The sequence below is a fragment of the Enhydra lutris genome, unplaced genomic scaffold, assembly GCF_002288905.1.
Source record: "Enhydra lutris kenyoni isolate GAN:26980312 unplaced genomic scaffold, ASM228890v2 scaffoldscaffold85, whole genome shotgun sequence".
In the NCBI taxonomy this organism is placed as follows: Eukaryota; Metazoa; Chordata; class Mammalia; order Carnivora; family Mustelidae; genus Enhydra; species Enhydra lutris.
This window is the reverse complement of record NW_019154169.1, coordinates 3,003,759-3,028,553: the sequence shown is the minus strand read 5'-3', so window position 1 is coordinate 3,028,553 and position 24,795 is coordinate 3,003,759. Positions and strand designations below refer to the sequence as shown.

Here is a 24,795-nt window from a genome sequence, read left to right as displayed (position 1 = left end):
GCCACAGCACCCTCAGCTGATTAGGTGGCCCCGGAAGTGAGGCCACGGCTCTCCCAGACAAGTATCTCAACACTGTTTCTAGAAAAAGTACCTTAGGTCCTAAGCTAAGCCTAGGGGCACCAAAGAATAGACTCTGGAGTAAAAGATCTCAAGAAAGGGGGGCGTGGGTGGCTCAGTGGGTTAAGCCTCTGCCTTCCTGGGATCAAGCCCCACATCCGCATCCGCATCCGGAATCTCTGCTCGGCAGGGAGCCTGCTTCCCCCTCCTCTCTCTCTGCCTGCCTCTCTGCCTACTTGTGATCTCTGTCTGTCAAATAAATGAATAAAATCTTTAAAAAAAAAATCTCAAGAAAAACCATGAAGAGGACAAGTATGGTTAAAAATAAAATCATAACCATCAAAGAGCCATTTCTAAAACCAGGTGAAGAACCAGGGGGAGACTACCCCCCCCATTTCCTTAGCAACTATTCAAATAAAGCCACAGAAGACAATACAACCAGGTTAGCCAGTAATCTAATCCCAGCTCAGATTAAAATGTGTTTTTGCTTTTTTCCCAGACGAAATTCTAACAAGAGATAAAGATCACCAAAGATCACTCAGGAAACAGAATGACCAATCCCCTCTTGACCTGGAGCCAGGGATCGGCCATTGGTTATGGAGACAATCTCATGGATGGGGCTCTTTGATTCTCAAAGATTTCCAGAGCACAGTGGTTATGTCAAAAACCCATATGCAGGGGCGCCTGGGTGGGCTCAGTCAGTTAAACATCTGCCTGTGGCTAAGGTCATGATCCCAGGATCCTGGGATTGAGTCTCGCACAGGACTCTCTGCTCAGTAAGGAGCCTACTTCTCCCTCTCCCTCTGCTGCCCACCTCCCCCTGCCCCCTGGCTTGTGCTCTCTGTCAAATAAATAAATAAAATCTTAAAAAGAAAGAAAGAAGAAACAAATGTGCATAAAGACAGAGCTATAGAATATTCAGAATATTTATTATAGCCATAGGGACCGTGAAAAAAAAATGAGTAGTTTAAAAATCAACCATGAAGGTACCTTGGTGGCTCAGTGGGTTAAAGCCTCTGCCTTCAGCTCAGGTCATAATCTCAGGGTCCTGGGATAGAGCCCCACATCGGGCTCTCTGCTCAGCGAGGAGCCTGCTTCCCCTCTTTCTCTGCCTACCTCTCTGCCTATTTATGAACTCTCTCTCTGTCAAATAAATACATAAAATCTTTTAAAAAAATTTTAAAGTTAAAAAAAATAAAAATCAACCATGAAGATTGGCTAAATTTAGATTCACTCAATGAAAAACCTTAAGGTTAAAACTATAGTTGTGCCTGGGGTGGGAGAGGAGAGGCGGGCATAGCAGAGTGGGGATAAGAGGAGCCTGGGGAGGTTGGGGAAAGTCACCAGCTCAGGCTTGATGAGGGGGCTTGATGAGGGGAAGGGTGGAATTCAGTCAATAGGCACAAAGGTGTTGTATAAAGGAAAAACCAAGGATTTGCCCCAGGAGGCAGATTTCAATATGCATATCTATTACAGATTCATAATTATTATGTAATCAATATACAATGATATTTGTATTACATAATTAATACATATTAATATATTATGATAGAGTATTATGTTACTGCATTAACATAATCAAAATAAATAATTAACATGTTAGTATAATCTATAATACTAATATATTAATTTTTTTCTTTTCCTTTTTCTTTTTTTTTTTTTTCAAGAGGGGGCTGGGGAAAGGCACAAGGAGAGGGAGAGAGAGAGACTTAAGCTGGCTTCATGCCTAGCAAAGGGCCTGATGCAGGGCTCCAACCCACGACCCTGAGATCATGACCTGAGCTGAAATCAAGAGTCAGACGCATAACCAACTGAGCCACCCAGGTGCCCCACACATTTTCTTCCAAGTTATAAAAATACAAAGTCTTAGTAGCAAATTTTGAAAATAGAGGTAATGAAAAGGAAGTGGTAACACCAACTAACATTCGGGTGCATGCTCTCCCAGCATCTTGTGTAAAACCCTAGATTCTTTTTTGGGGATGACAGAGGCCACCGACACTTATAGAGGCGCCTGGCATGTCTTAAGCCTTTTCTGTCTGTTACCAGCCCCGTGGGTATGCCCTGGTCATGCCCACTGTGCAAGCAAGGACACTGAGGCACAGGGAGATGAAGCAGCCTGCCCGAGGCCACGGCTGAGAACCGGGCAGAGCCTGGGCTAGAGCGGAGGTGGTCTGTCTTCAGAATGTGTGTTCACAGCCCTTAAGCAAACTACCTCTAAAAACTGTTTTGAGCCTTTTTGTCTTCCAGACATGCAAAATGGGTATCCTTTCGGGAAGTTATGCTTGGCTCACTTAGATTATTCCAACATGTATGTTTCAGATGTATTTTACAGGAGTTCGATCAGATTTGATTTGAGGACAGCTAGAAATGTCTCTGTAGATGGTTTATCTCAGCAATCGCCTCCTTACCTCACTTAGGTGCTTCTTACTATTCTAACCAAAGAAGAGTGGGTGCTCTTTATTCAGTCTTTGGCCAGGTACTGTGCCCAGCATGGAGTTATGCCACTTAACCCTCACAATGACCCTCAGAGTGGATGTGATCGTCACTTTACAAATGATGCCCAGAGAGGTTATGAGCCTCTCAGGTTACCCCCCCCCCCCCCCGCCATCCAAATCCAGTCACATGACAGCAATTCACGTGTTACTCACACCGGTCCCACAGCCTCCTCCCTACACCTTTTCTGGAAAGAAACACTGAACTACTACTTAGAACTATACGATCCAAATCCCTACAGACTCTGACTTGAAATCTAAGTTGCATTGAGAGGTGTCCGCTTCCTAGCCCAATGAGAGCCTCCTAAGAGCCAGGGACTCAAGTGGGAGGACAGGCTGGGCGCCATGCTCCCCTTGCTGTAAGCCCCCATGTCCAGCCTCTGACCTGCTGCCTGAGCTGGCCTACCTTGGCCCACTGCCCAGGTCCTCCAGCTTCCCTCTGACCCCATGCTACCTCTACCCATAGCACAAGCACCTGCCCTCATACTCAGTCCTTCCCTGATTCCAGACCTCTTTCCCCTCCCCACCTCGGCCTTGTCTCAACAGCTGGCTCTGGCTTCCCCCCAACCCCACCCCCGGTTTATATCTAGCTTCTGCCTTACCCCTTGCCCTGGGCCTCTCTTCTCTCCATCTTGTTTCTCACCCAGCATCTTTTACCCACAACTCCCAACTCCACAGAGGCTGACACTCCAGCATCAATGCCGCAACCCCTTCTTCCTATAATACCCTGACATGTGGTCCTACCACCAGTTGTGGGTCTGTGGAATTACCTTTCTGACTTTTATATTGCCTGGGTGCTGTCCAGCCATACAGTCCATCTCCAGGCTCCTCATCCTTCAAAATGGTGTCATATTTGGATAAAGTTTCCGTGGCATAGATGTCATCATCTTCCTCTTCCAGGGCACCAACACCAAAAGCCTTCAAAAACAAGGTTCTGAACTGAGCAATTACAGGTTTTAGGGTGTGTCTCCGTGGAAGGATAAAGTTACTTTAAGGATGTGACCAAACAGACCACATTAGCACCCCAAGGTCACCAACAGACAAGGGAAGTGGGAGACTAGATTGATACACAGAATCAAGTTATCTTGGAAACAACGGCCAGAAGTGAATGCCAGGCCTCCAGCGGTGGGGCTGTCCTCTGGGCCCAGCGGCAGCTACCAGTCTGGGTCCTAACACAGGAAGGTGTGGAGAATACATCCAAGCAGCAATGCAGGAGGAGAAGAGGGCCTCCAAAAGAAGAAAGGCAGAATATTCATCTACTGTTCAGTGTAGCCAGGGCTGGAGAGCAAGATCTGAAGGCTACCACTACTGAAACAGCTATTGTAAGAACTCCTAATCATCGTGGGACACAGCCTTCAACAAGCATCACTTTTTGTTTAAAAAAACTGGGAGAAAACATGTATAGGAAAGAAAAGGCAATGACAAAATCTGCTAAATATAACTTAAGAAAAAGCCTCTAAATTAATGTCAGAGCACAGGCCATCAGGGAAAGCCCTGCATTTCTTCAAAGGTAAAAAGCAAGTCTCCCAAGTGAAATGTACACTCATGTTCCCAGTGTGGGGCTGGCAGCACTAGGGAACAGTCTGAGAGGTAGTAAAACTTAGACTTGAACTTGGAGAGACAGATTGCAATTGGACTATTAATTAAATCAAAGGGGGAAACGTGCTTTTTCTGCTCAGCCCCACATGGGTGTGGGAAAGCAGTCCTCAGTCCTGGGAACACACAACTCCATCAAGAACATTAGGTCACAGGATGTCAGCAGTAAAATCAGGAAGGTGTGCTTCACATGCCTTCAGAAAAGACTGTACAGAAAACAGAACCACTTCTAAGTCTTCCTGTTAGTCAATGAATAATGAGTGACTACCATATATATAATATGATATGGAAAGCATTCTCACTGTTGACGTTTCCAAATTCATGAAACAGAAACTTCTACCTGGCCTGAGATTCCCAGTTTTCTTCCTTTATTCACTCCAATCTCTCCAAGAAGATTGCTGGTCCCCTGGGGTCCCCCACCGAAAAGATTAAAATGTTCTCCCGAAGTTCCAAACAATGCTTGGTGGGGATCCAGGCCCTTGTAAGCCAGTCCATGCACATTATCTTTAGGTGTGAAATCCACAGGTGTGACATCTTTAGGGGCAAAGGTCACATTTTCAGGCACATAGTCATCATCTTCCTCCTGCTCACAATGAAAAAAAAGTGCAATGAAGGTGACTCACTGACTGGTGCAAAGTCCTGTAAAATACTATTTTCAAATGATTAATTCCAAACAAAACACTGACCGAACTTTCTTTTCCTCTATCACAAATCACTAAATCAAGTTCTTGATACTAACAGAAACAGTGCCATTTTAACAATCTGAACAGACTTGGATATGTATGGTGCGGCATGTTGCCGAATGCATTCTCTGACGTGAAGGTAGTTTTAGGGTGGGGGTATTTCACTGTTATGGGATCCAACTGATTTTTAAAATTATTTCCGACCCTAAAAGTTCATGTTCATAAGGAAACAGATGTTTCTATACAAAATTCAAGGTCAGTCATCCCATACAATACCTCAGATCCCTCAGAGCCTCCAGGGGGTAAGGCACAGCCATAGATTTTTACTCCAGGATCTACAAAAGAGATTTCAGATACATTGGTTGCAAGCGACTGAAAATAAAGAAACCGGAATTACTGAGGCCATTTAGAGGTTCATGGAAGCCCTTATAAAAGCTGCTCTGGCTCTAGGGTCAGAGTCGAATCACTCAGGAATTGTGTGCCACCCACACTCCGGCAATAATGTGCTCCATGACTCACCACTACTGCCCCAGCACCACAGAGAACCCGAAGGAAGCTATTTCTGTCATCTGGCTGGGGAGACCAAGGGCAAGAAATCAACAGAAAATCACCCTGTCAAACTGTGACACAATTTTGACAAGAGTAGGAAACGGTTTCATGTGGTGCTAGCAGGAATACAAACTGGTACAATGCTTCCAGAAGGCTGTTACGCACGACACACAGAAAGCCTCAAAATACAGTTGACCTCTTGGGAATGTAAACTGGTAGAGCTACTGTAGAAAACAGTATGGAGGTTCCTCGAAAAATTAAAAACAGAAACACCGGGGTGCCTGGGTGGCTCAGTGGGTTAAGCCTCTGCCTTCGACTCAGGTCATGATCTCCGGGTCCTGGAATCGAGCCCCACATCAGGCTCTCTGCTTGGCACGGAGCCTGCTTCTCCCCCTCTCTCTGCCTACTGCTCTGCCTGCTTGTGGTCTCTCTCTCTCTCTCTCTCTCTCTGTCAAATAAACAAATAAAATCTTCTAAAAAATAAATAAAAATACAGATAAAAATAAAAATAAAAACAGAAACACCATGTGATCCAATAATTCCACTATTGGGTATTTATCCAAAGAACAAAAAAACACTACTTTGAAAGGATACAGGCACCCCTATGTTTACTGCAGCATTATTTACAACAGCCAAGATACAGAAGCAGCCTAAGCATCTGTCAACAAACAAATGGATAAGAAAGATGGGGTACATCTAAGTATGCAAGGGGATACTACACAGCCATAAAAAAGGATGAGATCGTGCCTTCTGTGACATGGACAGACCTAAAGGGTATTATGCCAAGTGAGATAAGTCAGACTGAGAAAGATAAGTATCATATGACTTCACTCATATGTGGAATCCAAAAAAAAAAAAAAAAAAAAAAAACAAATAGCAGAATCAGGTTTATAAATACAGAGAACAAATTGATGATTGATGATTGCTAGAGGGAAGGAAGCAAAATGGGTGAAGGCAAGTGGGCGATATAGGCCTCTAGTTATGGAATGAGTAAGTCACGGGACTAAAAGGCCCAGCACAGGAAACAGAGTCAATGATATTATAATAGCATTGTGCGGTGACAGATGTAGCTACGCCGGTGGTGAGCAGAGCATAACGTTCAGACTTGTCAGATCACTAGAATGTACACCTGAAACCAATGTAACACTGTGTGTCAACTGTACTCAAATTTAAAGAAATGTTTTAAAATACAGTTGACATTTGAACAACATAAGTTTGAACTGCACGGGTCCATCTATACACAGAATTTTTACAGTACAGTTAATGTAACTATATTTTCTCTTCCTTCTGATTTCCTTGATAATTTTTTTTTCTATAGCTTACTTTATTCTAAGAATAAAGTATAGAATACATAGAACATACAAAATACGTGCTAGTCGACTATGTTATCAGTAAGGCTCCTGGTCAACAGTAGGCTATTAGCAGTTAAGTTTTTGGGGAGTGAAAAGAAATATGTGGAAATATAACACTGTATGTTAATTATACTTGAAAAGAAACAAATGAACAAACAAACAAATAAACATTATATGTGGATTTCTGACCACCCACAGGGTTAGTGCCTCTAACCCCCTTGTTCAATAGTCAACAGTACAGGCATACAACTTGACCCAGCAATTTTATTTCTAGAAACATGGAGCCATTAAAAAGTATGCTACAGGGGCGCCTGGGTGGCTCAGTGGGTTAAATCCTCTGCCTTCGGCTCAGGTCATGATCTCAGGGTCCTGGGATCAAGTCCCACATCGGGATCTCTGCTCAGTAGGGAGCCTGCTTCCTCCTATCTCTCTGCCTGCCTCTCTGCCTACTTGTGATCTCTGTCAAATAAATAAATAAAATCTTCTAAAAAAAAAAGTATGCTACAGGGGCACCTGATGGCTTAGTCAGTTAAGTGGCTGACTCTGGCCCAGGCCATGACCTCAGGGTTCGCAGATGGAGCCCTGCGTCAGATGCCCTGCTCAGCAGGGAGTCTGCTTCTCCCTCTGCCTCTGCCACACCTCACCTCCCCACCCCACCCCCATATCTGCTCATGTTCCCTCTCTCACTCTCACTCTCTCAAAAAAACAACAACAACAAGAAACTATGCTACAGAATGAATGGAAATCAATATACATACCAGGTTTCTGTCGGCGTGGTTTTCTCTTTACTCGAGGTCCAACTCCTTGTCCTTCCTTCCAACCCATTTTTCTCAGCAATTCAAAACCAATAGATAATCTAGGATATCAAGGTATTGCATGTGAACTTCCTTTTATGATACTAGAGGACAGTAGGAAATAAGCAGCCTTTCAGTCCCTGTCTAGCTCACACCCTTGTCGTGTCTGAGCCCTTAAAACACAGCCCAGGGGCACCTGGGTGGCTCAGTGGGTTAAAGCCTCTGCCTTCGGCTCAGGTCATGATCCCAGGGTCCTGGGATCGAGCCCTGTATTGGGCTCTCTGCTCAGCAGAGAGCCTGATTCCTCCTCTCTCTCTCTGCCTGCCTCTCTGCCTACTTGTGATCTCTGTCTGTCAAATAAATAAATAAAATATTAAAAAATAAAAAATAAAACACAACCCAACCCCCCTCCACATCAGCTCCACAAGGCCCTGCTGTGCCAGCCACAGCTGACCAGATTTGGGTGCACGCCCAACCTGGGGAAGTTGATCAGAAGCCCCCTCTGCTGGGCCTTTGGAATGGATACCTGGGGACTCTATATGGCCCTTGTCAAGTCTGTGGCCTGGGAAACCATGCGTCTGAGGCAGACACATCAGGCCACATACCTAAGAGCAGAATAAGGAGATACACAGAAAGAGCCGGTAGGATGAGGCAGACAGGAGAGAGCCCTTAAGGCTTCTGAGAGAGAGGGAGGGAAGGCACCCCAGTTCCTAACAGCACACCAGCCTCCATAAACCCCAGCAGCATAGCTACTCACTGGAGCTCTAGAACACACCATATGCAATAAAAATGCAAAGATCCTCTTGGCAAAACCCCCTTGTGCACTCAAGCTAGGCTTCTCCCACTTGTAACCAAACTACTCATAATTAGGATCATTATACATATGCGAAGCAGTGATGCCAAGATCAGAAAAGTTAGAATTAAATTATTCTCACTTTGCTGGTGTTATGAGGTCATCAAGCAGAGTAGCTCCAGGAATGGGGGCAGTAGCAGCTGCTAACTGCCTGGCCTTTTCTCGTATTCTATCTTTGGTTTTGGAAGCAAAATCATCCGTGGTAACAATCGCTTTAGGTGCTATCCCAAATTCACTAAGATCCTTAAAAAAAAAAAAAAAATTCAGACAGAATTACTTACATCATTTGGTAAGTGATTAACTGTAATACATCAGATGCCTTTATTTCTTAAAAGAAAAAAAAATATTAAAACTACACAACTGACGGGTCACCTGGCTGGCTCAGTCAGAAAAGCATAGGACTCTTGATCTCAGGGTCGTTGAGTTCGAGCCCCATGTTGGGTGTAGCGATTACATAAATGAGTAAATAAAAACTTCAACAAAAAAACAAACACACAAACAGAAACTACACAGCTGAACTGGAGATCAGTGGAGCAGCTGACTTTACATCTGACTTTGGCACCCTTGCCTAAGCTAAGGACAGTGGCAGAGGATAGGGCATGACAATGGCCACTCAGTGAGCCCACAAGAGGCACAGCCAAGCTAGGAAGACAGGAAGTAATTAAAATACACTAATTACTTTTACAGTAAGTAAGTGTGTTCCTCTTGGACAATATTTCAAAGGTCAGAGTGCAGAGGGCAAATAGAGTCACAGCCAGCAAGCATTCCTCAGCACACCTACATGCTACCTTGAAGTGTTTTCGCATTTCCTGTTGGCTGCCTTTCCAGCAGTCTGTGCCTCTCCCGCATTCCTCACAGAGCTCTGAAGTGTGCAGGTGCCTGCCTTCCTCTCTGCCACCATGCACTCCCCGAGTGGTGTGCCAGTACATGTGCTGGGACCAGAGGAAGGCTGGCAAATGGGGGGTTCATGTCTTTTCTAAGCCAGTCTTTGGAGCCCATTTCCTTTGCCAAGGACTGATTTAAGAATCAGCAGGTAGGGGCGCCTGGGTGGCTCAGTGGGTTAAAGCCTCTGCCTTTGGCTCAGGTCATGAGATCGGGGTCTTGGGATTGAGTCCCGAATCGGGCTCTCTGCTCAGCAGGGGGCCTGCTTCCCCCTCTCTCTCTGCCTGCCTCTCTGCCTTCTTGTGATCTCTGACAAATAAATAAATAAAAATCTTTTAAAAAAAATTAAAAAAAATTTTAAAAATTGAAAAAAAGAATGAGCAGGTAAAACAACCCGCCCGGGGCACCTGGGGGGTGGGGGTGCCTCAGTTGGCGTCTGACTCTTGGTTTGGGCTCAGGTCATGATCTCAGGATCGGGAGATGGAGCCCCACGTTGGGCTCCCACTCAGCGGGGAGTCTGTTCAAGATTTTCTCTCTTCCTCTCTCCCCTCCTCGACACTGTGTGCTCTCTCACCTTCTCTAAAAATAAATAAATAAATCTTAAAAAACAAAAAAAACAATCTGCCCAAGCAGACATGAGGGAAAATCCATGGCAGGACTCATGTGAATGGTTTCCTTGCTCCTAAGAAAAGATAACCAAGGAAAAAAGTCCTCCTTCCAGTGGATATTGGCATCCTGGATGGGCCATCTGGAACTTCTGCTACCACGGTGGCACCACAGGGAGGGCTAGTATGAGGACAAGCTGACTTGCAGAATATGGCTGAGAAGAGAGGACCTGGGACCTCGCTGACATCTAGATGTCTTGTTGCATGAGTCATGCTTCCTTATAGATTATGCTAATCAAATAGGAAGGGGACCTCGGCTTGCCTCTTACCTGCAGCCTAAAGCATGTTAATAGTGTTTGATTTAATCTTTATCACAAATGAATCCACAACTAGGTTTTAAGGCAACAGAGGTTTAATTTTAAAACATCCCGCAGGCCAGTAGGACACCTCCCCCCTACCAGCCCCAATTTACCCCTAAGAAGGTGGCAGTCATCATTGCTTTAATGATGGGCCCAGATGCCTGCATGTGGCTCCCTTTCGCTCTTTGCTGGTCTAGTGGCTTCCGGTTCCTTCAACTGCAGCATGCCCGGCAGTTACTGCGGAAGCTCATGGGTGCTGCACTGAGGGGGCTACTGGGGCCTTTTCAAGGAAGTTTGCCTATAAACGACTTTCCTCTCCACTCTTTTTTTTTTTAACAGATTTATTTGTTTATTTATTTATTTATTTGACAGACAGAGATCACAAGTAGGCAGAGGCAGGCAGAGAGAGAGAGGGGAAGCAGGTTCCCTGCTGAGCAGAGATTCCTGACGTGGAGCTTGATCCCAGGACCCCGAGATCATGACCTGAGCCGAAGGCAGAGGCTCAACCCACTGAGCCACCCAGGCACCCCTCCTCTCCACTCTTAACTTTAGAAACTGGCCCCAGCGTAAGATGTTCTCCCAGTGAACACGAATCCATTGATGTACAGAGCACACTGGTCCAAATACGTAAAAAATAAAGCCTCGCAAATAAAGAAGGCATTGTCCATTGAACATTCTGGGGACAGCATAGGTGCCACAACAGCCAAGTGTACACATCCCACTGGCTAAGTGGCCATGAAAGTTCTGCATACCCACCTCTTCATCCATAAAATCTTCTGGACCAAGAACAGCTTTGTCTGCCCTGTTCTGTCGTGAAGACACGAAAGAAGAGGGAGTCCATCCTTGGAAGAAAAGCATTTAGAATATTACAATTTGGTTTATAACTAAATTATTCAATAACACTGCAGTTATGGGCTGAAGACCCCCTGATACCTATAAACTCCTAGCTCCTTCCAATCTCCCTGCTCCTACGGACATAATTACATAATAATTAAATTATTACAGTGAACGTGGCAATCTTTTCACAAGTAGATGTGAGTAAAAAGGTGCAAGGTCACCTTAAAAGGCAGGACTACTCTGAGACCAGCACGATAGCAACAGATACCAACTTATTTAGCATATCGCCGGAATACTATGTCAGGTTACCTGAGTCAGCAGTGAAAGGGTGGCGAGAACCGAGTCAGAGAAGCAACACAGGGAACACTCAGGGGCCCCTGGCCCAAGGACTCAACCTGGCTAGTCTGAGGGCGGCTGTGCCCACCCAAGGCCCCCAGTTCCATCCCAGTCCCGAGTCCTGTAACACCACTCCTGCTCCCTGTCCACAGTCACCAAGCATGTGCCATGCTTACACTGTGAGAACGGTCTGGAGGTCAAAGGTGTCTGTAATCTTCTAAGATATACTTTTTTAGTTTTCTCTACAACTGACACACCTCCTCTCTCATTTCCTATGAGAGTCTTATGGACCTAAGGAATATGGGGCAGATCCCCTGTTGGTCAGTGGGCAGAGCAGGTTTCTGGGCAGGCATGGGAAACACCCCCAGCTACCCAGGAATGGGGATCAGCTTTCCCAGGCTACTGCCTTCCTCCACTTTGGAGTTCTGTAGTCTCTGCCTGATTTCTGCACAGTCCTCCTCAGGGTAGAGATACTGCAGAGTATTAACCTATCACAGTCTACCCGACAATCACTTGAGCTGGTCTTACTACAGCGGACAGCACGGCTATAATTGCAACAGTCAGCAGTGTATCCGAGTCCTTCTTCCTTCACAAACCCTACCGCCATTTTTTACATTTTAATGTTAAAAATAAGTACGCTAATTTAATAGTGCCTTAGTCACTTACCTTGGCCTTTCCTAATAGTAAGGCTGACTATTGCATAGCTTTTCTAGCATTTCTGGGCTAGACTTTCAAATACCTTGATCATTTGCTCACTGAACTGCTCTTTCTGGATACTGAACTTGAAACCACCTTATCGACCCCAACTATTTCTCTCACGTGGCTTGCTCTTGCTTTCCTGCACTGCTTTTTTCATCTCTATTGTACTGTTGTTCTATACAAGTTATTGTATATATCTATAAAAGAACTGCTCCGTCTTCTTCTTAACAGCTGCTACAGGAATGACTCGGTTCATCCTACCCTTGTATCGGACATAAAAAAGCCATTTTCCTCCAGTTCCTATGTGAGAACATTTTAAAAAACACGCATTACTTTAAACAAGGCAGAGCTTATTAACTACTGCGTAATGTGAAAATTGTAACTGATTTTTTTCTTCAGGTAGAGAGCAGGCGCTGACAAGTGCTGCTGTGGTCCCCAGTGTTAGGAGGAAGCATCTCTGACCCTCAGTGGCCTCATCCACACAGCAGCTCTGACACCTGTCCTCCTCAGTCACTGAGTCATGTGAGATGAAGGTTACCTAAGTGAATGTATGTGAAAGCAACTTCGTGTATTGCCGGCAAGATGGGATAGACAACGGAAGTCATGATCATCACTTAAACATCTGGTTAAAATGCATCTTTTTTTTTTAAGTGAAGGAAAACTTTCCCTCTTAGATTGTAATGAACGACACACCAGTGGACTCTTGCAAACATGCCAAAGGCTGAAAGAACACAAAAGTCTATGGTGTGTGTATATTAAAGTGTTTAAAGAAAGTTGTTTGTTTGTTTGTTTTTGTTTTTAAAGGGAGAGGTGGAAGAGGGGGAGAAAACTTATGCTATTTCAGTCATTTGCTTCAGCAGTTTTAGAGCTCCAAGCAGGAAAATCATACCTTCCTTTGAGCCAACAGTATTGAAGTACCCAGCAGAGAAACCTCCACTAAACGCTCCATGAAATCGTTTATATCTTCCTTTTTCATCTCTGACAGTCTGATCCTGAAGAGGAATTGGTTTCTTTGGTCTTTCACCTGAAAAAAATATTTCGGGTAAGAGAGAAGGGGATGGTGGATTATAAAATCTTTAGACAAAATGTCATTTCTTAAACATAATGAACTGTTCACTTCTTGTAATTTCAAATAGAACAATTTTTTTAAAAGAGTTATTTATTTATTTGAGAGAGAGTGGTGGGGAGGGACAGTAGAAGAGGGAGAGAGAATCTGAAGCTGACCCCACACTGAGCACAGAGCCCAATGCAGGGCTGGATCCCACCACCCTGAGATCACAACCTGAGCTGAAAGTAAGAGTGCTCAACCGACTGAGCCTCCCGGGCGCTCCCCAACTGTAACAATTTTAACTAAGTTTTTTACTCCTAGACTTTACCTGCTTATATAGTTTAGAAAGTAACACATGATATCAAGCTTCTTTAGAGTTCTAAGGCAAATATAGATATTTCTTATCTGCATCAGATAAACATTTCAGCAAGAATGGCCTGATTCCCACAAAATTCTAACATGTAAACTGAATTACATGCTGGTTGGTGGGGAGGTTCCAACAGTTGGAGGTAAACTCCACAGGCAGTGCTGGAGGCAAGTCACTGGGCTGACACTTGGCACGCAGAGCTTTGGGACAGAAGGAACCCTTCTGTATTTCTTCTAGAACTTCACAGCATCCCGAGTCCAGATTTTTTCCTTTGATATTGCCTGTTCTCCCCAAATCTTAAGAGTTTCCTTATTTCTGGCAATCTCCTGATTCCATAGTTACTACTCTTTAGACTTAATCCTTTTCCTGCTCTCCTGAGCAGGGATGGGTTGCTACAACACACAAGCAAAAAGGAACTCAGTAAAGTCTAAAAGTTCCTTAAGTTTAAACTTTCAGGTCCTATGACATACATCACGGCCTCATTTTATCAACTGCAATTCAGAATTCTGAATCTATTTAAAATAAAAAGTAACCATCAAGTTATTTTCAAACATTCAGCACAGAAAGCAAGTAATAGAGCAGCAGTTAAAGGCGGGGAGTTGAGAGCCACAGCGCTCTCACCCGACCTTCCCAGCACCAGGACTTCCATCATCTTGATTTCTCTTTGCCCCCTAACATGAATAGCAATAGCTATTTCATAGAGTTGTTATGGAAATGGAGTAGGATAATGCCTATAAAATGCTTAGCAAGAAGAGATACACAATAAACACTTTTAAAATACTAGCTGCCGTTATTATTATTATTACTATTACTATTATTATGATATACAGTAGGAAAGCCCATGTGTACCTGTTATTTCAATAATTAAGCCAGTTACTCCTTCTGGAAGGTGGAACAAAAAGTAGAGGAACTTATGGCCTTGGAGTCCTAAATTCTTCCTAGTAACTTTTGAGGTCTTTAAGTCATTTCTGGAGTATAACCCATAGCAGGGGAGTCAAAAGCTCAGGTTCTGAAGACCAGGAGATCTGGGTTCAAATCTCCCTCTCTTATTACTGCTAGCTTGGTGAACTTGGGTAAGTTACTTGAGCTCTCTAAGCCTCACCCCCCACAACTGTAAAAGTAGGGAAGGGGGCGATGGGGGGATGAGGTAGCTGAGTGATGGATACTGAGGAGGGACGTGCTGTGATGAGCACTGGGAGTTACACGCAACTAATGAATCACTGAACACTTCAACAAAAACTAATGATGTACTCTACAGTGGTCAACTGAACATAATAAAAAATAAATAAATAAGAAATAAAGGTAGGGTGAGGAACAGAACCTACCTGGTAGGCTGGCGCACATGCAGAGGCCTGAGCACAGTGTCTAGTCATAGCGAAGCTCGGTCAATATCAGCTACAATTTCATTTCACTCTAAAGAGCTGAATTACAACTTGGGCCCCCTAATCCAAGATTGTCACTGTTGCTTAGAAATGCGTTTCACGCGATCCACTCCCACTCGTGCCCCTGGCATGATTCCTGGCTAAGGCAAGGTTTTTCAACTTCAGCTATTGGCAGTCAGCACTGGCTGATTCTTTGTGATAGGACGGTCCCGTGAACCGTGGGATGGTCAGCAGCACCCCTGACTTGGAACGCCAGACCCCAGCCAGGAAGCATGGCTCCCCCCGCCCGGCTTGACAACCAAAAATGTCTTTAGACTTTGACAAATGTCCTCCGAGAGGCAAAATCAGCCCCGACTGAGAACCACTGGGCAGGGCCTGCCAATGCGAGGTGCTATTCTTACTCGGTTCTCAAGGTGCTCTTAATCAGGAGGGGGGATAAGATCTAGAGACAACTAGGTGGAACCTGTGGCGGCAGATCCTGAGGGCCGACCAGCACGGCCGGCAGGAGCCCCACAGGGAGACGCCACCTCTAATCACATCAGGAAAGAACTCCGGGGAGGAGGCGACATTTTAGCCAGGCCCTCTTATAATTACTGCTACTAATAACAACTAATCCCTTCTTTTCACACGTATTATCTCACTCATCGTACCCGATAAGGGTGCTCTGATCTGATTCAGTAACTGCTCCAATGTCCACAGCTAATAAGCACAAAGTTGCAATCAGATCTCAATTCTACTTCCAAGCCAGGGACATCACCTGGACTGTCTTTCACCATGGAAGCAGCCCTGTACTAGGCTCTGGGTGTAGAAAACCAACCACAACTCTGTCCCTGTTTCCAGGGCCCTCAGAGCCCAGCAGAGGAGACCTGAATATACAGGAACTCTTCCGATGATGTACAAGAACCACTTCATAGTCTCCCTCGTGAGCAGGATCTGATAGCTACTGATAGAGACACAATTCCCAACAGAAGCATTAATTCAGTAAACAGGAAGTCTAGAAAGATAACATCAGATGTTTTGAAAAAGTAGTCTAGTCTGACTGGAAGGCAGGCAAGGAGCAGAAGATGGAACTAGAAGGGCAGATAGTGCAGAAGGCCTTGAACTCAGTACTTCAGGGTCTGTGGTATATCCGGGCAGTGAGGGGAAACCATAGATAGTCTTAAGTGGGAGAGTCATAACGTCAAGGAGGAAAATTGTCCTTAAGTTAATCTTGAGTACAAGATGAACCAGAGATGAGGAGAACTCCAGAGGCACCTAAAGTATCTAATGAGAGAGGTAAGTACTGGTGCCCTCTTCCCTCCAGGCCAGAGAGCCTATGTGTCTAGGGTCTGTGTGTGACAGAGAGTTTGGCCGCTGTCTCTTAACCAGTAAAACTTCCTCTCAGTAGCAGCAACTTTAATTAAGGAGTAGAGTCCCTCCTCTACCAATGTTTATCTAACCTGTCACTAAAACTTCAAAGCAGAAGGAAAAGTGATTATTGGTCTAGTATGTTATACCGTAAAATGCACTCAGAGTGCATTTACACATCAAAGTGCATAGGAAACAATGACTCAATCTTCAAAACTACCAATGCTGAGAAGTTAAAGAATGATCTGAGGCTGGGGGCATAAAGGGTCTACAAATCCAATGCCCCTTACTTCCATTTCAAAAGTGTGGTTAGGTCATTAGACTTCATTTCAGATTCTGTGCATCATCAAAGAGGAAGAATTAGAAGAATGTAGGTCAAATAGTTGATGGCTTACAATATGTCACTCACAAGGAAACAAGGGTAAAACCAGAAATATAGAAATGTATTAACAGCTGCCCAGCCTGGCTGTAATAACCTTCACCCATGCATGTTTACCCCCTGCCCTCTTTCTGAATAGCGAGATCTACCAGTTTTCAAGGAATCCCATCCTGCTGTCTCAGGGATCTCTGCCAGCTTGTGTAGGCTATTTCCTGTCTATATCATATAAGGTAGCACTTACAAAACTCCTACTTTTGTTTCAACTAGATTTAAAACTCTTCCAATACAGGATCTCTGTCAACAAATTCTTTGAGATCATGAGGTGATGTGTTTGCCAGTAAAGTTAATGTGATCTTAGCCTATGTTAAAGAACTACAGTCTAGGGCACCTGCGTGGCTCAGTCGGGTAAGTAACTGGCTTCAGCTCGGGTCATGATCCCAGGGTCCTGGGATCAAGCCCCACATTGGGCTCCCTGCTCAATGGGGAGCCTGCACTCCTTCTCCCTCTGCCTGCTGCTCCCCCTGCTTGTGCTCTCGCTCTCTCTCTCTGTGTCAAATAAAATCTTTTAAAAATAGTAAAAATAAAAAATGAAGAAGTACAGTCTAGAATGAAGGACATACCAATGGTAGCCCTGCTCCACCCACACTCTGGTCCCATACTTAGAGAAAGGCTCTGACAAATTGGGGTTTCAAGGGCTTTAAACTGAATATATTGGGGTGCCTGGGTGGCTCAGTCATTAAGCGTCTGCCTTTGGCTCAGGTCATGATCCCAGGGTCCTGGGATTGAGCCCCACATTGGGCACCCTACTCAGTGGGAAGCCTGATTCTCCCTCCACTTCCCCTGCTTCTGTTCCCTCTCTCACTATACCTGTCAAAAAAATAAATAAAATCTTTAAAAAAATTAAACTGAATATATTAAAGGGTGTTGAGTGCAGTACAGAGATGTCTTAGAGGAAATCCAAGAGCTGTCCTTAAACACATAAGAAACTTTCAGAAGACTAGTGTCCCTCTGTCTTTGGTAAGCAGAGAGTAGAAGTAGGGCCAGCGTCCAGTAAAATTTTCTAATGATTGGAACTGCTTGTAGGAAACAAAAGGGTAATCAGTGGAAAGTACAGAAGTACAACTAACCTGGTAAAATGTGATCAGGGTGGAAAATAAGATCCCACCAACAGAAGGCTTGCAAGTAACTCCTAGCCACCATGCTTCCTTGGTCCTTCCCACCGGACTAGAACTGCCATCAGTTCTTACCGGGCACTCATTACTGAACAAATCGAGTCATTAACGGATCAGCCCAGAAACATGGGAGGGAACCTTACCTCACTTTACCCTCACCTCTATATTTCAGCAGCAAGTCTGGTCTGTTCTGCCTTCAACCTACACCTCTACCCAGACCATTACTTGTCCCCTCCACTGCTAACACCCCAGTCCAAGTCATCATCATCTCAAGACCTCTTTCTCTTTCTGCTAATCTCCCTCAATCAGTTTTGCCCACCACTCCCCAGCCCGCCTATTCTCAAAATCGAGGGCTAAATAATCTTAAAAATATACATTTCTCCCTTGTGTAAAACCCCACAATGACTCTTCAACACTTAGTATAAAATCCAAACATCCTTACATACTATGTAGATGCAGCCCCTGCCTCCCCCTCTGACATCATCTCTACCAGTCTCCCACTGGTGTCGGCTCCACCCCCACCAGTCCTGCCTGTCCCTCAATTTGTCAAACTGGCTCTGACTTCAGAAATTTTGCACCCGCTGCTCCCTTTGATTCAAATGTTCTTCTACCCAAATCTTCATATGGTTGGTTCCTTCCTGTTTCAAGTCTGAGCTCAAACGTCCTTTTCTAGGGAAGACAATGCCCGACCACCCACCCCGGTTCTCACGCGAGCCTGTTTCGTCATCTTTCTGTTTCCCACCCCTCAGGGTCTCTTATCCATCCCTCCAGAACGTGAGCACCCCAAAGCACACCGCACGTCTCTCGTCTCTGTTCCCGACACCAGTAGCGAGAGAGCCTTGCCCACGGGGCCACCCGAGACCCGGCACAGGGTTGAGCGGTTTTGCCCGGAATCCTGGACCTGTTTCTCACAGACCCCAGCGACCAATCTGGCCCGCACCTTCTTCCAGCGGCTCCAGGCTTGTCCCATAGCTGACTAAGTCCTCATCGCTGTCACTGTCCAGCGCCGCCATGCTGCTCCCTTTCGGGCCCCGCCCCCTCGCTACGGATGCCTCGAAGGGCCTAAAGCCTTCAGCCCTTTCTCCGCGAACCTAAACGAAGCTGTGAGTGCTGGTGCAGGAACGTGCCGGCGAGCCTGCACTCGCCCCGCGCTTGGTAGTTCTCCACCCGGTCTTAACCAGAGCCGGACGCCGCAGGAGTTGCCTCGGGGGCTCTGCCAGCCAAGACATCCCATCCTAGCTCCGCATTGAGCCGGTCAGGAGGAGGCGCTTGGGAGAAGCTGGAAGCCACCCAGAAGTCCCGCCGCGGGGGTGCTGCCCGGTGTTGTATGCCCGCCCCCACCCGCTGGCCCCCGACCCCGCCCCTCCCTGCCGGCAACCTCCGGTCCCACCTTCACTCCTTTCACTCCCACCCCCACCCCGCCACCTGCTGGGAAAGTGCCTGTCCTTCCTGATACGCTCACGCGCTTTGTATATATCACTCTTAGGTTTGCATAGGTGGAGTCCCTTTCCAAACCTCGGGAAGGATTCCCAAACTCTGGTACTCCGATGTCCATGGTTAAGGGAACTCGGGAGAAAGAGAGAAAGGGTGTGTGTGAGAGAGGAAGGAGGGAAGGAAGGAAAAAGGAAAAGAAAAAGGGGAAGAATATTAAAAAGAGAAAGAAGACGAGAAAGGGGAAACAAAAAGCCAACAGACCTGTAAAAGGCTGCTGTGAGGGGCAGTGGGGACCCTCAGGACGTCCCTATGGAACCTAAAGAAAGAGCCATCTCTCAAATGGGGTGCTGTCATCCCAAACCCCCAAACTCCTTTTTACAGAGGGGAAAGACGAAACTCAACTAGTAAGGGGTGAGGTTGAGATGAAAACCAGATCGGGAAGCCCAGGTTTTCAAAATGAGGGTCAGGAGCTGGGATGAGTCAGAAACACCAAGGTGTTGTTAAAATTCCCTTTATCCATCCCCCAGGGCTTCCAAAGCAGAATCTCTGGGAGTGGGGCTGTTGCTTGAGCACTAACTCTAAGCACCCGCTGATCTCAAAGCCTTTGCGTTCACTCTTCTCCTGGCTTGGAATGTCCTTCTCCCAGATGCCACATGACTCATTCCCTCACCTTCTTCAGTTATCTGCTCAAAGGTTACTTTCTCAGTGAAGTCTTCTATGACCCTATTTTTAAAACAACCCCTATTTTTTTCTGTGCTCAGTGGGGAGTCTGCTTCTCCCTTTCCCTCAGCCCCTCCCCCCCCCCTAGTGCAGGAGAACGTGCGCCCGCTCACGTTCTCTCTCTCTTTTCTCTCTCTCTCTCAAATAAACAAAATCTTTTAGAAATAAATAAAAACAACTCCCATTTTGCAACACTATCCCACCTTACCCCACTTTACATTTTTCCACAGCACTTCTCACCTTTAATACTCTGTGTAATTTGATATACTTATTTATTATGTCTATTGTCTTTCTGTCTCCATCCAAACTATAAGCTCCACAAGAACATTGATTTGGATCGGTTTTTCTTATTTTCTTTGCTGTATCTTCAGAGCTTAGAACAGTGCTTGGCCCATAGTAAGCACTGAATAAATAATTTTGAAAAAGAAAAGGGATGGGGGCACCTGGGTGGCTCAGTGGGTTAAAGCCTCTGCCTTCGGCTCAGGTCATGGTCCTAGTGTCCTGGGATCGAGCCCCACATCGGGCTCTGTGCTCTGCAGGGAGCCTGCTTCCACCTCTCTCTATCTGTCTGCTTCTCTGCCTACTTGTGATCTCTGTCTGTCAAATAAATAAATAAAATCTTTACAAAAAAAAAAAAAAGAAAAGGGATGAATAACTAGCCATGTACCATAAATCATGGTTGTGGTACATGACTTTAAAAAACAAAAGATGTTTTAAAACGAGTTTTAAAAATAGCCACAGAATTGTTTGACCCCTCCCACTGAGAATAGAGTCTATGTCCCCTTTCCTTGAATTTAGGCTCCATAACTGCTTAACCGAAAGATTACAGTGAAAGTCGTGACAGTACCTCTCCTATACCCAAGCTTTAGGGAAATTTGCAGATTCAGTTTGGGATGCTGGCCCTGGAATCCAGTCTCCCCGCTGTGAGGAAGCTCAGGCCACAAGGAGAGGCTTTGTGTAGGTCTGTGACCTAGCCTGGCCCCAGTTAACCATCAGCAACTAAGGCCAGATGTTTGCGTGAAGGAGATTCGAAATGACTCCAGTTCCAGCAGGAGCTGCATGCATGTCTACAGCTGCATGCAAGACCTCGTGGCTGAGTTCAGTCGCCTCTGGGAACCCTGAGAGATAACAGTAAGCTAACTGTTCGTATTTTAAGCCATTATAATTTGGAGTAATTTGCTAACAGCCATAGGTAACTAGAATAACCCATGTGCTGGAATGGTCTAAGTCATTAAAAAAAATGCGAGTGAGGCATGATCTCCAACATTTGCTGTTAAATGAGCAAAACAAGGGCTGAGACAGAGTACACAGGGTGCTGCCAGTAATAGTGAAAGAAAACACAAATAGCCAAATTGATTGTGGCTACTATATCCACAGTGTGGGTACATCCACATATGTACTACAATAAGCATAGCGTGTCTCCAGTAAACTCCCTGAAGAAACTAGCAACAATGGTGGCCACAGATCAAAGGAAACCAGGGTAGAACGGATGCACGTATACAACATTGTACCATTTGAGTTTTTGCTTTTGGCTACATCTCTGGGTTGTTTTTTGTTTCCCCAAAACATTTTTATGTCAATGGCTCGGTTTTGATTCTAAATGTATGTATTAGTGTGTACCAATGTACTAAGGGAAAGGCATCTTTTTGTTTCTTGAATCTGAAGGGCTCCAGGGTCATCAGCCCATCAACTGTCATTATGAGTCTAAAGGTAGATATTGACAGTAAAGAAGATTGGCGACTAATCCATACACCCAGACAAATCATGAAGGTCCATGATTTTATTTCTAAATTACCCAAACCTATTTTTTTGCAGTTTATAGCTTTTAATGAGGCAAGAAAAACCCAATAAAGTCATTATTGAGAGTTTTACTCAATTGGATCCCTGACAATCATTAGCATTTGGTAAAATGGTAAGAACCACTCTCTGATTCCTGATCGCTAAGGTTCAGGGGAACAAGGGCCGTTCAGAGTCCCTGTAGCTTCCTCAAAGAGTGGCTCTCAGTTGTCTCCTGGGTATTTTTAGGTGACTGGATGCTCCATCTGTGACCCTGGTCCCTTACAGCCTCATATTCCTGATTCTCAGCAGGAGGAACCTAAAGGCAACATGGTTTTATACAAGCTGTAGCAGCCCAAATGCCCCAGACCCTTCCTTTCTTACTTAGACATGCAAAAAGGGACAAATCTCAGGATCTTATCAGAAAACTACAGATAGGAAGATGTGCTGAATCACCGAGGTATGGAGTAATTTCTTCCTCGTGGTCCATACATCAGTGCTGGTGGTGGGATGGTCATTTGTGACAAAGAGGAAACCTGCTTTACATACTTTGGAATCAGTGTCATTCATTTTCCTGCATTGAGTTTTCTTTTAAGATTTTATTTATTTACTTGACAGAGAAAGGGAGAGGACAAGCAGAGGAGCTGAGCTGTAGGCAGAGGGAGAAGGAGAAGCAGGCTCCCTCGCTGAACATGAAGCCCTACAAGGGGCTCCATCCCAGGACCCTGGAAACATGATCTGACCCAAAGGCAGACACTTAATGACTGAGCCACCCAGGTGCCCTCGCATTGGGTTTTCTTATTGAACGTATTGAACTATCACATATAGGGCCGCCTGGGTGGCTCAGTCAGTTAAGCTTCGGATTCTTGGTTTCAGCTCAGGTTATGATCACATGGGTCATGGGATGGAGCCCCACGGAGGGCTCCATGCTCAGCGGGGAGTCTGCTTGAAGCTTCTCGCCCTCTGCCCCTCCCCCCATTCGTGCACACTCATACATGTGCACGTGTGTGCGTGCTCTCTCTCTCAAATAAATCACTAAAAAAAGAAATATCACATATATACAGAAAAGTGTACAAATCATAAGCACACGGTTCTACTCATTTTCACAAAGTAAACATATTCATGTAACAATAGGCAGATCAAGAAGTGCAAATTTTCCTGAGTCCCAGAAGCAGAAAGTCCCAGAATGGACTAATTTTTTTTGCCTGCTTTATACATTATATAAAATGGAATCATACAGTATTTTCTGACTTCTTTTGCTCAATGATATCTCTGTGGGCAAAGTATATTGTTCACAACATATTCATTGCGTTCATTTTCATTGTGTAAAATTTTTCATTATGTGAGTATGCCACAATTACTCATTTTACCATTGGGTTGATGGGCATGTAAGTATTTTCTAGGTAAGGGCTATTTTGCAAAGGACCGGGTGCCTGGGTAGCACAGTCAGTTGAACACCTGCTTTCGGCTCAGGTCGTGATCCTGAGTCCTGGGATCGAGTCCCACATCGGGCTCCCTTTGCCTCTCTCTGTCTCTCATGAATAAATAAACAAAAGTTAAAAGAAAGGAAAGTGCAGCTGTGAGCATTCTTGGGCATGTTTTACTGTGAACACAACCCAGGCAGGCATTTCCGTGAGTTATCTACCTAGAGTTGGAAATGCTGGATCACAAGTTGGGCATATATTTACTTTAGATATATTTAGAAAATGCCAGTTTTCCAAAGTGATCCTAAGGATTTATACTCCCACGATGTATGAGATTCTGGTTGCTCCACATTGTCACCAATACTTGGCATTTTTTGCCACCTGTCACTCATTTGTTTTACTCCTTAATCACTTCTTCTCAGTATGCCAAAGTAGCCTTCCTTTTAAATCACAGGAACAGTGTAATGTAGCATTGTGTATGATACAGCACCAGACAGTCTAGCTTATCAGGCTGGTGACCTCTAAGCCTCAGCTTCTTCCTCTGTGAAATGGGCATGCTAAGTACCCATTTCTAGGGTTGTGGGAGGACCAACTGAGATAATGCACACCAAGGGCATGGCACGGTGCCTGGCATAGAGTAAGTATGCAGCAAACGGCTGCGTGTAAGACCATAGTTTATAGGGATGCCTGGGTGGCTCAGATGGTTAAGCATCTGCCTTCGGCTCAGGTCGTGATCCTGGGGTCCTAGAATCCAGTCCAGCATCGGGTTCCCTGTGGAGCCTGCTTCTCCCTCTGCCTCTCTCTCTCTGTGTGTCTCTCATGAATAAACAAATAAAATCTTTAAAGAAGGGGGGGCGCCTGGGTGGCTCAGTTGGTTAAAGGACTGCCTTCAGCTCAGGTCATGATCCCAGAGTCCTGGAATCAAGACCCCAAATAGGGCTCCCTGCTCAGCGGGGACTCTGCTTCTCCTTCTGACCCTCTCCCCTCTCACATTCTCTCTCTCTCTCTCTCTCAGATAAATAAATAAAATCTTTAAAAATAAATAAATAAAAATTAAAAAAAATATATATATATATAAAATAAAGACCATAGTTTATAGCTAGGGAAACTGAAGCCACAGGGGGTTAAAGGATCTGGCCAAGGTGACTCAGTGGCAGAGCTTGCCAAGCTTGAGGTGGCCTCTGTCATTGGCATACTTCCACGGCACCATATGGCTTCAGTTCCTAAGAATTTTTTTAAAGACTTTATTTATTTATTTGACAGAGAGAGAAAGAAATTAGAAATAGGCAGAGAGGCAGGCAGAGAGAGGGGAGGAAGCAGGTTCCCTGCTGAGCAGAAAGCCAGATGTGGGGCTTGATCCTAGGACCCTGAGACCATGACCTGAGCCGAAGGCAGTGGCTTAACCCACGGAGCAACCCAGGTGCCCCAGTTCCTAAGAATTTTAAAATAAGAATTGCAATATCTGGTCTATAATTTACAATGAATTTTAGTCATGTAAGTATTACCTTGTAATTTCTGCTTTTAATTTGGCAAATTTCACAGGATTCTCCCAGAGGAGATGTACATCAGAGAAGCCAATATTCCTTTTGTCAAAGAGCAGTTATTAGGTGGTGGGATTTGCATTTTACTTGGAGGAACTGGGTCCCTGGACA

General features: G+C 45.1%; 1 protein-coding gene across 2 annotated transcripts in view; it reads right to left on the bottom strand.

The window, feature by feature from the left end:
* Positions 1–18,824, bottom strand: part of LOC111161591 (G-patch domain containing 1) — a 57,249-nt gene extending 38,425 nt beyond the window's left edge. For both annotated transcript variants that reach the window (XM_022525345.1, XM_022525346.1), the window contains exons 1-8: positions 18,730–18,824; positions 12,984–13,118; positions 10,979–11,064; positions 8,459–8,619; positions 7,488–7,585; positions 5,105–5,163; positions 4,486–4,728; positions 3,320–3,467 (exon numbers count right to left, since the gene is read on the bottom strand). In XM_022525345.1, the coding sequence (XP_022381053.1) occupies positions 3,320–3,467; positions 4,486–4,728; positions 5,105–5,163; positions 7,488–7,585; positions 8,459–8,619; positions 10,979–11,064; positions 12,984–13,118; positions 18,730–18,802 (1,003 nt within the window). In that variant the 5' untranslated portion in view covers positions 18,803–18,824. The remainder of the gene's footprint in view (positions 1–3,319; positions 3,468–4,485; positions 4,729–5,104; positions 5,164–7,487; positions 7,586–8,458; positions 8,620–10,978; positions 11,065–12,983; positions 13,119–18,729) is intronic.
* Between the last annotated feature and the right edge of the window lie 5,971 nt (positions 18,825–24,795).